The following is a 13,314-nucleotide window of genomic DNA, read 5'->3' on the forward strand; positions in this document are numbered from 1 at the left end:
CGGGACAAATATTACAACAACCACTGGAATACACTGCAGGATTTTTGCACTCCTATAGACGGTTTCATCGGACCCACGTGCAGAGACGCGATACACGTCTGGTCCGAACTTTACTTCCTTAACTTGACTCGTGAACAAATACCTTGTCGAAATCGGTTTCCTAGGTAATCTATGTGTTAAGTTATGTCTATTATCTATGTATAAGTTAACTGGAAATTTATGATGTTACTGCTGAAACCGTGTATAAAATCATTACCAAATCACACTGTGCGACATGGATCGTTTAAACTTGGGTACGACAGGCATGTAGACTATACGATGATGACACGGAAGCTTCGGCAGCTGCGTCACAATTTGCGCAACGTCATCAGCATGCGCTAGTGGTAAACAAATACCAGTACGTATGTCGTAGCAGCAAACCAACTGTGCGTTGATCATGCTGAATTTCTGTCATTGTCAGTAGGCTATCTTTGGACGGCCGTCTTTGAACCTCTCTCGCTGTACAACATAGGACCACTGATGAAGAGCCACGATCACAGAAATCGTGACGATTGTTTCACAATGGCAATCTTTTGTCTGGGACAGCCAATAATCGTGCAGTATATCCCGGGGGTTTCACACAAAGTTGAACTTTAGTGCCCAGTCTTTGTAATGTGTTTCAGCAATACATTTCTAATGTGTTTAGAAACCATTCTCTGAAATTCTTTTTTTATTTAAGTGCACATTTATTTAATAAATATGGAAAGACTAAGTGGTATCATTTTAAACAATTACACTGTCAAGAAATGTTTCACTCTGTATAGTAAACAGTTCAATTTTATTGAACAATAAAAGCAGTACAAAACAACAACCAAATAAATTTCACATATTTTGTGTTACCTCTGAGGGTAAGAATTTATTTTAAGTATAAATATCATTTCATATTATAAAATAACTAAAGTTGTAATGAGATTACAGATCACATAAGGATTAAAACATCATTCTGGTATCTCTTAACTCAAATTCATAACAGACAAACACTTTCCTTCACACAAGTTTGCTGAGTTGTGTGTCCGTTTGCATAAATGCTCATAGGCGTGTGTGTTTGTATCGAGTCTTATAATGATTGAATGTGCTGCAGGAGTTTATCACAGAAATCAGGGTTGCGTTGTTTCTCTCGTACGGCCTCGGTTTGTTGTTGTAAGAGATCACGGTCAACCTTACTGGCAACTTTCAGGACATCTGAAGGAAATAAAGAAATTACAATTTGAAATGATCATAGTTTGGAGTTGTGGTGCAGCAATTCAGACATACTGAGCTTCATCTGGTTCAAATACATCCTGCAACCCTCTCTATCGATCCAATAAAGGACCAAAAACCAATAATAAACCAGACATCAGGTTTATTAATAATCCATCAGGTAATATAAGTCATGATTTGTTTTACTCTTATGCTGTTTACAACCTACAGTAGCAAATTTTAAACATGTGACCAAAACTCTGTACAATGAAGCGCTCTATTGTTGCACTTTGATATAAAAGCATCCATTGCTTGACTTTTACAAAAACATCAGACCTACCATCACGAACAAAACAAACTACAAAGCCGGCCTGTGTTCTTTCAGCGAGCGTGTCTTTGTTGTAGGGATTCGGTTTGATCCTGATTTGTTTGGTGGTGGGGATTTACTTTTATCCTGCGCTTTATTCATTCGCGAATGCGCTAGAAAACAAAGTTTTCTTTGTGTGAAGACATGAGTGACTTTCCTCAGTAATTTAAGCACAGAGAGAGTGTGCTGTTATTACAAGCTTAACCCACGGAATGAAGGATTATGGGATATGGGAAGCGTGGCGTGATAATGGACATTAATCGCATCTGATGTGTCTTTGAAATGTGAGACAGAATAAAGAAACGACAAGATGAGATTAACATTAAAAAACAGACACACAAACGATGAATTGTTTTTTTTCCAGGCAGGCTGTAGGGAGTGCGCAGACTGAATATAACAAATTACAGATGTGATAACAGTTTCAACTTGCTACTGTCAACTTTGCTTTGCACAACTCCCCTAGCAAAATGTTTTAGATTTTATAGCACAAAAAAGTTAGAAGTTCAGTAGTATATTACAGTACACGTGTATTATTATTAGGGATGCACCGTTACATCAGCCAATTATCGGTATCGGCGGATAAAAGCATTTGTTCCCACTATGGGACATTGGCCGATTGTTTAAAAACAGCCGATGATCATGGCAGACGCTCTGCATTTCACAACATAAAAATGTAAGTAAAAAGCAAAACTTTTGGTATCTATCGGTATCTGTAGATGTCAAATGCCAGTATCAGCCGATAAAAGCACTTGTTCCCACTATGGTACATTGGCTGATTGCTTAAAAACAGCAGATGATCAGGACAGATTATATCCTGGCAATCGAAAGGGGTGGAAAAACACATCAGAACTACATAATAATTTGAAACAAGGAGTAAAAAGCAAAACTATCAATTTACCGTATCTGTAGATATTAAATATCGGTATCGGCAGATAAAAGCATTTGTTCCCACTATGAGAGATTGGCAGATGTGTTTAAAAACAGCCGATGATCAACGCAGTTTGTACGCTCTGCATTTCACAACATAATAACTAGGGCAAAAAGCAAAACTATCAGTATCCATAGATGTCAAATATCGGTATCGGCAGATAAAAGCACTTGTTCCCACTATGGGAGATTGTCAGATTGTTTAAAAACAGCTGATGATCAGGGCAGATTATATCCTGGCAATTAAAAGGGTTGAAAAAACACATCAGAACAAAATAAAAATTTTGAAACAAAAAGTATAAAGCAAAACTATCTGTGTCTATCAGTATGCATAGATGGCAAATATCCGTATCAGCAGATAAAAGCACTTGTTCCCACTATGGGACATTGCCAGATTGTTTAAAAACAGCAGATGATCAGGGCAGATTATATCCTGCCAATCAAAAGGGGTGGAAAAACACATCAGAAAACATAATAATTTGAAACAAAAAGTAAAAACCAAAACTATCGGTATCTGCAGATAAAAGCTCTTGTTCCCACTATGGGAGATTGGCCGATTGTTTAAAAACAGCCAATGATCAGGGCAGTTTGAACGATGTGCCTAGAACAACAAAATAATTTGAGAAAAACCAAAACTATCGGTATCGATTGTATCCGTAGATATCAAATATCGAAATTGGCAGATAAAAGCACTTGTTCCCACTATGGGAGATTGACCGATTGTTTCAAAACAGCCGATGATCAGGGCGGTTTGTACGCTCTGCATTTCACAACATAATAATGAATAAAAAAAACTATCGGTATCCGTAGATGTCAAACACAGGTATCGGCAGATAAAAGCACTTGTTCCCACTATGGAAGATAGGCAAATTGTTTAAAAACAGCCGATGATCAGGGCAGATTATATCCTGCCAATCAAAAGGGGAGGAAAAAGACATCAAAACAACATAATAATTTGAAACAGGGAGTGAAAAGCAAAACTATCGGTATCTATCGGTATCCGTAGATGTCAAATACAGGTATTGGCAGATAAAAGCACTTGTTCCCACTATGGGACATTGGCAGATTGTTTAAAAACAGCCGATGATCAGGGCAGATTATATCCTGGCAATCAAAAGGGGTGGAAAAACACATCAGAACAACATAATAATTTGAAACAAAAAGTAAAAACCAAAACTATCGGTATCTGCAGATAAAAGCTCTTGTTCCCACTATGGAGATTGGCCGTTTGTTTAATAACAGCCAATAATCAGGGCAGTTTGAAGGCTGTGCATATAACAACAAAAGAATTTGAGAAAAAACAAAACTATCGGTATCTATTGTATCCGCAGATATCAAATATCGATATCGGCAGATAAAAGCACTTGTTCCCACTATGGGAGATTGACCGATTGTTTCAAAACAGCTGATGATCAGGGCGGTTTGTACACTCTGCATTTCACAACATAATAATGAATAAAAAAACTATCGGTATCCGTAGATGTCAAACACAGGTATCGGCAGATAAAAGCACTTGTTCCCACTATGGGAGATTGTCAGTTTGTTTAAAAAAAGCTGATGATCAAGGCAGATTATATCCTGGCAATTAAAAGGGTTGAAAAAACACATCAGAACAAAATAAAATTTTTGAAACAAAAAGTAAAAAGCAAAACTATCTGTGTCTATCGGTATGCATAGATGGCAAATATCGGTATCGGCAGATAAAAGCACTTGTTCCCACTATGGGACATTGGCAGATGGTTTAAAAACAGCAGATGATCAGGGCAGATTATATCCTGCCAATCAAAAGGGGTGGAAAAACACATCAGAACAACATAATAATTTGAAACAAAAAGTAAAAACCAAAACTATCGGTATCTGCAGATAAAAGCTCTTGTTCCCACTATGGGAGATAGGCAAATTGTTTAAAAACAGCCGATGATCAGGGCAGATTATATCTGCCAATCAAAAGGGGAGGAAAAAGACATCAAAACAACATAATAATTTGAAACAAGGAGTGAAAAGCAAAACTATCGGTATCTATTATATCCGCAGATATCAAAAATCGATATCGGCAGATAAAAGCTCTTGTTCCCACTATGGAGATTGGCTGATTGTTTAAAAACAGCCAATGATCAGGGCGGTTTGTACGCTCTGCATTTCACAACATAATAATGAATAAAAAAAACTATCGGTATCTGTAGATGTCAAACACAGGTATCGGCAGATAAAAACACTTCCCACTATGGTACATTGGCTGATTGCTTAAAAACAGCAGATGATCAGGGCAGATTATATCCTGGCAATCAAAAGGGGTGGAAAAACACATCAGAACAGCATAATAATTTGAAACAAAAAGTAAAAACCAAAACTATTGGTATCTGCAGATAAAAGCTCTTGTTTCCACTATGGTACATTGGCAGATTGTTTAAAAAAGTGGGTGATCAGAGCAGATTATATCCTGGCAATCAAAAGGGATAAAAACATCAAAACAACATAATAATTTTAAACAAGGAGTAAAAAGCTAAACTATCGGTATCTATCGGTATCCATTGATGTCAAATATCGATATAGGCAGATAAAAGTACTTGAAGAGTTTTGTTGCAAAACGAGATAAATCCATTTTTTTTACATTTTTGTCAAAACATGTTTATTATTATGTTATCATGTTATTATTTTGTTTTATGGTGCTACTTAGCTGTATTTTTTAAGTTATGAAGGTTTAAATCAAAACAAACCAACTGTAGTTGCATTGAAATTAATTGGAATGCACAACCAAAAAACGAGATTTCTGAACAATTAAAAAAACGGTGGTTATCTCGTTTTGCAACGAAACTCTTCACTTGTTCCCATTATGGTACATTGGCAGATTGTTAAAATACAGCCGATGATCAGGGCAGATTATATCCTGGCAATCAAAAGGGGTGGAAAAACATCAGAACAACATCGAAACAAAATGTAAAAACCAAAACTATCGGTATCTGTAGATGATAATCTAAGTATTTGAATATCGATATTGGCACAGAAATTTTGTGTCGGTGCATCTCTAACTATTATTATATTATCAGCTATACTGATGTTTAAATCTAATAATAAACTTATGAATAATTAAATGATTATATAGCATAATGAGTTGTTTTCTCAATGCAGCATCTGTAAATATAAACGGATGATGTGAGAAATGGCTTGGATGCTATTGTTGCTATGGTTACCCTCTAACGAAAATGACTTCATCTGTTTAGCGCAAGATGAACATCGGTGCTCTACAAAACTTGCACAATAAGACAAGAAACGTGTGCTAAGAAAGTAATAGGGTTTATTTAGATTTCATGTTGACTTAAGAAAGTGTGTCTTTGAACATTACAGTTGCACCGCTCTCTTTCTCTCTCTCTCTGTGTGTGTGTCTATGTGTACCAGCACACTGGCATGTGATTATAGAGAGCTGTCGACAGCTCATGACTCTCTGAAGGCCAGTAGCAGAGAGATGCGTGATGGATAGAGTGTAAAACCACAGGATAAATGAGGCGCTTTGAAGTGACGAACGAGGAGGCTCGGCGGAGCTACCGCAGGCCAGCGCTACACCATTAACAAAGATCTGAATCACTTCCTGTTGGAGCAAGAAGAGATTTATCTTACACCACGAAAGTGTCAACGCCAGTATGACTGCCATGGGTTGAGATCCAGGTCAAAGTCATAGCAGATAATTACTGAAGAAACGAAAAACTATTACCGAGCACAGAGTCCTGGACTTTGCCGTCTGGGTCGTCCATGTAGAGGAGAAGTTGCTGAAACAGGAACTCCAGGTGCGGCCGGCACGAGTGAACGTCGTAGTTTTTGCCCAAAGATGAGAACCACGTGCCGAGAGACCTCAGAGCTTCAATACGGACGTCTTCACTGCTGTCATCCACACGCTTCAGCAACTCTGAAACACATACGTAATCGTGAAAGCACTGCAGCTTTAGCACACCAAACACTTCTGAAGATACTGAATACACAATGACCATACTTATTATACATATTTCAATTGAGCTGGATAGTCAGATTAAATCTGGCATCCTATTAACAGGGAATGCTTGAATATTGCTAACGGCACTGAAACTTTGTATTAGTGTATTCCCAAGTATTATTATTAGGGATGCACCGATACCAGTATCAGGGTTGGGACCGATATCAAGCTCATGTTCATGTACTCATACTCGTAAAAATACTCTATACCAAAGACCCTTCCAGTGCACACAGAGACACCAGCTGCAGCGGACACAATGACGACCCACGCAAGGCAATCTGCATGCTTTGTTCCCTTTGTTTGAGGTTATTGGACGCTTAAATTTGGGCTTTGAAAATGCGTGATGATAAGCACATAAGAAAGATTTATTTTTTCATAATATGAGTTGAAGTTGTTAAAAATAAAGATGCTGATATGTTCATTTACACCAGCCACAGTAGAGGCTGATTTACATGTTAAGTCAATGCAAAGACGCGCAGTAATCGCGGTGCAAATGGCACGGAACGCGCAGCGCGAATGACATGTTCCGCGCGAATTGAGCATTGTCGCGGGAAACGAGCGAGTTGAAAAATCTGAACTTCGGCAGATTTCTGCACGTGTAACCAATCAGGACCTTGCTGTAGTAGTGACGTGATTACAGGAAGCAAGCGGAGTGGCGGAGTCTCAGCAGAGTCGCAGAAGCCCCTCCTATGACATGAATTTCCGCATGAATGTCTCGAATGACTAGAATTTCACGCGCGAATGAACTCAAACGTTCAAGGGTCCAACTACGCGTTAATAGCGCGTTTTTGCCGCCTCTACCATGGCTGGTGGGAATGCACCATTAGAAATTTGACACATAAAAAACCAGAACAACAGGCATAGGTATCGGCGAGTACCAGAGGAAAAATATCGGTACTCGTACTCGATCCTTAAAAAGTGGTATCGGTGCATCCCTAATTATTATATTATCAGGTATACTGATGCGTAATTCTAAAAATAAACTAACGATCAATTTAGGGCTGCAACTAACGAATATTTTCATAATTGATTAATCGGGCGATTCTTTTTCTGATTAATCAACTAATCGGATAAAACATAAATGTTTGTTTTATATTTAACTAAATTTTCACATAAATATTATTTAAGATTTGAGCAGAACACCAATGGTACAATGGTACGCTCTGCATTTCACAACATAATGATTTGAAACAAGTTAAAAGATAAATTTTCGACATCTATCGGTATCGAATATCAATAACGACACAGACATTTTCTATCAGTACCTAAGTATTATTATATTATCAGGAATACTGATGCATAAATCTTATACTACACTGATTAATAATTTATTTGATTATTTTCTTAATCGATTAATCAGGCGATTATTTTTTTAAATTAATCAACTAATCAGACGAAACCATAAATGTTTGTTTTATATTTAACTAAATACTCACATAAATATTATTTAAGATTTAAAGCAGAACACCAATGCTACAATGGTACACTCTGCATTTCACAACATAATTATTTGAAACAAGTTAAAAGCAAAATTTTCGACATCTATCGGTATCAAATATCAATAACGACACAGACATTTTGTATCAGTACTTAAGTATTATTATATTATCAGGAATACTGATGCATAAATCTTATACTACACCAGTGATGGGCAGTAACGCGTTAGAAGTAACGCGTTACTGTAATCCGATTACTTTTTTCAAGTAACGAGTAAAGTAAGGGATTACAATTGCAAAACCAGTAATTAGATTACTGTTACTTTCCCATTAGCAGGCTGCGTTACTGCGTTATTTTTTAATCTTGATTTTGTTTCGTGAGACTCTCTCGTGTCGTGACGCGAGTCGAGTGACAATGACGTATAAGCGCCGCGCCGTCAGTCAGTGTATTGTTGAACGTGAGAAGACAACATGGAGCGCGGAAGAGAACAAGACTATGCAGCGTTCAATGCTTGGAAGTAGCGACATTACTTTGAGTTTAACCCAGTTAAAGGTGACAAAAACATCAGCGTCCGCTGTACACTCTGCGTGGGAATAAAACTTTTATCTACAGCGAAAGATTCCACCTCAAATCTAAGCAAACACCTAGCAAGCCGGCACAGGAAAGTGAAACTTACTGAAAATATCCCTGAACCCCCAGCTGACATGACCGCTGCGGCTCCATCTCATACACGTTCACGCGAAATCTGATTTAACTTAAAACAACAGACTATATATCTGTATTTCATGGATTATACGCATTTGTGGACAAGCTGACGTGACCGCTGCGGCTCCATCTCATACACGTTCACGCGAAATCTGATGTAAACAACAGACTACTATATTTCATGGATTATACGCATTTGTGGACAAAAATTGTCATTTGATGAATTTTATATTTCATGTGTTATTCATCTGAAACAGACCGGATTCGACTCGCGGTCGTTATAAGGTAAGAAGTCCCGTTTATATTTTGCATGTTGTCATCTGGACTTCTGTAACAAAATAACTTACTACATTTATGATGCTATATAGCATATAACGTTAGCCTATGATATGTATCTCAAAACAGAGACCATACTCTGATGCTAAACCCGTAGACCTTTTAAACGATGTATAGTAATGTTGATATTAATATTATTAATGTTAGCAGGCTTAAAAAAACGAATTAGTGCGCGTCGAGAGGTTAAAACAGAGAATGTTTCATTTGATTCAATTTCAGATGATGGATGCAGAAAGAATAGAATTAGGCAGAAAGGTCTTGGTCCGGTTGCATAAAGCACCTTAAGTTTTTCCCTTAAGTATGACACTAACCCACAGTTAGAGAATAATTTAAAGGTGTTGCATACAGTATAATCCCTGAAATGGTTCTCTTAGGTAAGCGTAATCGTTAAATGTTTCACGACAGCGACCCAGGTTTATAAAATACTATTGTTGCCATGGAGATGCAACAGAAAAAGCTTAAGGTTTTTTTGCAACACCCTTAAGTTTAAATGAAACATAATGGTGAATTTAAGGGAACATTACACTTAAGGTACTTTATGCAACCGGGCCCTGTTGCTTTATACTGTGTAGCATATTCAGGTCGTGCATCATGTTTTTGAAAAGTAATTAGTAAAGTAACTAGTAAAGTAACTAATTACTTTTGAAAATAAGTAATCAGTAAAGTAACGGGATTACTTTCATAGGGAAGTAATCAGTAATCAGTAACTAATTACTTTTTCCAAGTAACTTGACCAACACTGTACTACACTGATTAATAATTTATTTGATTATTTTCTTAATCGATTAATCGGGCGATAATTTTTTTCAATTAATCAACTAATCGGACGAAACCATAAATGTTTGTTTTATATTTAACTAAATATTCACATTAATATTATTTAAAATTTGAGCAGACACCAATGCTACAATGGTACGCTCTGCATTTCACAACATAATTAAGTTAAAAGCAAAAATGTCGACATCTATAGGCATCGAATATCAATAACGACACAGACATTTTGTATCAGTACCTAAGTATTATTATGTTATCAGGAATACTGATGCATAAATCTTATACTACACTGATTAATAATTAATTTGATTATTTTCTTAATCGATTAATCGGACGATTTTTTTCAATTAATCAGCTAATCGGAGAAAACCATAAATATTAGTTTTTTATATTTAACTAAATATTCAAATAAATATTTGTTTAAGATCTCAGCCTAACTTTCATCCATGTCAAATTAAACATCCCATCTCCTCCGGCTCAAGTCTCTCTCTTCTCTTTAACTAGTATTACCTGGATAGATCTTGTTGAGTGAGTCTGTGTTAAGCTGATGTGCTGTGATCTTCAGCAGTGAGTGAAGTGACCTGCAGGCCAATAACCGGGCCAGTTTGGAGTCTTCTTCCAGGGCAGAGATCAGCTGAGTCCTGAGGGTTTCCTCCACTGAAAGTACCTACATTAAACATCATCATTCACACTAAATACTACTACTACGCATTCTATAGCCCTAAGCCCTATTCGGACGATAACTGTTTCGCGTGAGGACGTAAGAGATTTTCATAATTTCAGGGGATAGTGTGTTTTTATCGCCATCCGAACCCAGAATCCAGAATTACCTACGGATTTTGATGAACACCAATGTCGTGTGGTAAATTTTATTGTAGAGGAGGCATGCAAATATATTTTTACAGACCTCATCCGCACGAGAAGCAATTACTGTCCAAATAGGGCTTATGAATAGTTTCATGTTTGCTGTTTGTTAAAAAATCTTTCATTAAAAAGTCACATTAAAGATATTTAATGCAATACTATTGTGTTATCATGGTATAGTGTGTTTTTAAGTCTTACTTGCTCGGCCGGGAAAGTCGCCCCATGAAGGAGAGCCAATAGACAGCTGAGAGCAGCAGTCCTTACAGCCGCAGCTGACCGACCTGAACGCCACACCAGATTAGGCAACAATAAATCCTGTAAGACCATCTCCACACATTCACTAAATCTCCTATAGTGACACAGAAACCGAGAGAGGACACATTTATCTTTATGAGCATTTATTTATCTGACGATGGACAGCTCTCTATCATCATATGACCTGACCCTTCCTAAAGAAGATATTCTTCTTATTGACTACATATATGTCTGGTGTTCACCAAAATATGTAAAGAAAGTATTTAATACTAAAAAGTAGCTCGTCTGCAGTAATCATAATAAGTTTAACTTCAAATTTTAACAATATGAGTTGGTTTCCCAAGAGGGAAAAAATGTCTTGCACCGACACATCTTAACATATATCAGTGCCATTGTTTTGTCACCAGTATTGTTTTTTGTAATGTATGTTTGTAAAAACTACTTAAATGTCCTTAGTCCTGGATTAATCTAAACCCTGTCTGGGAAACCGCCTGCCTCTAGAAGGCTATGGTATGTATGTAATAATAATAATAATAATAAACTTTATTTTCTATAGCGCCTTTAAAGGTAGCAGGGTTTCCCGCAGCACTTTTCAGTTCAGGCGGCCCACCTAAGCTGGGATACCCTACCACCTTAACTCATTCACCGCCATTGATGAGTTATTTCGTCATTTATGAGTTCATATTTAACTAATAAATATGCCTTTCTGGACGAATTTCAAAGTTAAAGTGTAATACGCTTTTATCCACCAGATGGCGCCAAAACGAATTTATCAAAAACGGAAGTTAAAAGATTTTATGATTTATTTTAACTGCCTTTATGTTTGATAGTCATTCTGAGTCTGATCTCTAACATAAATTCCTTTAAAAAAACGCAATTTTTTAAGCTTTTTGCTCAAAATGTTGTTTTTTTTGAAGAGAAATATCCATATTTCAGTGGTTAAATTAAGTAGAAAAAGTATATATATAATTAAACGTTTTTTCCCCATTTTGTTTGTTTGTTTATTGTTTGTTTGAAAGCAGAGGATGTGTTCTTTAATTTGATATAATTTGTATGTTTATATATTTATAGAAAATAATTTTTCCTGCAAGGAATTTTGTGAAAATTTTGTTAAAATCACAAAAATGCAGGTGGGCAACTTTTCTCAAAAAGGCTGGCGGTGAATGAGTTAACTAGGTCGTCAAAAAAAAAAAAAAAAAATCGCTGCACAAAAGGCTGTCAAGTGCATCTCGGAGAATAGCGTGGACACGCTTCACACCGCGAGCGGGAACGCGCCACATGGCCGAAATGAGAGAAAGACCTGGTCCGTCACTGTCTGGAGGATAACTAGCCTGTTGATAAAACATTTAATTTATTCATAATCTAGTATGTGTTCATTTTCTGTCATAGTTTCTTCAAAATTGAGTGTTTTAAATAAAAATATTTTCATCATGACGCGTACGCCCCTCCCCTTTAAATGCCACGCCCCCGGCACGCCCACCTGCACAACCCTACCACCTTAACTAACAAATTTTCTGCGGGAAACATTGGGTAGCATCTCAAAACGCTGCATAAGGGAAAAAGAAACAAACAATTATACAAACAATACATAAAACAAGTCAAATATAAAACCACACAAAATAAGAACGTACTGTCAGGATAAGTGAGTTAAAAGAGAGTTCAATTTTAAGTAAAAGCTACCCTGTAGATGCACTGAAAAAAAGATTCATTGAATTTAATCAATTTTTTTAAGGTAAGTGGTTGCAATCAATTTATTTAAGCTACATTTAAACAAAAGTTTTATATTTTATTTTACGTTACTAATCTTTTTTGTTTAAATGTAGCTTAAATAAATTGATTGCAACCACTTACCTTAAAAAAATTGATTAAATTCAATGAATCATTTTTTTCAGTGTGGCTAGAGAAAAATATATGAGTATATATGTGTGTGGTTCATCTTCTTTTACATCTTCTTATTTCACTTTGCAAATCAAAGAGGCACATGAAACAGATGATTTTGTTTGAGGTTAACTATGTCATACCACATTAAGAGAAGGGGATTTTACTACAGTATAGTAGTTTACTGACATTTTAATATTAATAATTTTAAAGGTTCATCTTTGAAACTGATGATATTTAGGCATCACAAAGTTTTAAGATCTCAAAATGCATATTTATCACTGTCACCATGAATCACTTTAAATCATATCATTTAAATAGTGGTGGGTACAGACAAAAAGTAAATTCATCTACTTTCTATGAGCCAAGTTGAGCTCATCTAAGTTTATGAGATAAAGGAATATTTCACTTTAAAGGTGCAGTGTGTAATTTTTAAAAGGATCTCTTGACAGAAAAGCAAAATAGTATACAAAACTATATTATCAGGGGTGTATAAATACCTTTTCATAATGAACCGTTATGTGTTTATTACCTTAGAATGAGACGTTTTTATCTACATACAAAGAGG

The 13,314-nt window shown here is 36.3% G+C and overlaps 1 protein-coding gene across 1 annotated transcript in view; it reads right to left on the reverse strand.

Annotated features, from left to right (window-relative positions):
• Window positions 1-798: 798 nt before the first annotated feature.
• The window catches only part of LOC129436582 (dynein axonemal assembly factor 5), a 40,134-nt gene continuing 27,618 nt past the window's right edge, over window positions 799-13,314 (reverse strand). Inside the window, exons 10-13 of the mRNA XM_055194805.2 lie at window positions 10,812-10,962; window positions 10,260-10,416; window positions 6,222-6,413; window positions 799-1,221 (exon numbers count right to left, since the gene is read on the reverse strand). Coding sequence (XP_055050780.2) covers window positions 1,097-1,221; window positions 6,222-6,413; window positions 10,260-10,416; window positions 10,812-10,962 — 625 coding nt within the window. The 3' untranslated portion in view covers window positions 799-1,096. The remainder of the gene's footprint in view (window positions 1,222-6,221; window positions 6,414-10,259; window positions 10,417-10,811; window positions 10,963-13,314) is intronic.

Source organism: Misgurnus anguillicaudatus, unplaced genomic scaffold (genome assembly GCF_027580225.2).
Source record: "Misgurnus anguillicaudatus unplaced genomic scaffold, ASM2758022v2 HiC_scaffold_29, whole genome shotgun sequence".
NCBI lineage: Eukaryota > Metazoa > Chordata > Actinopteri > Cypriniformes > Cobitidae > Misgurnus > Misgurnus anguillicaudatus.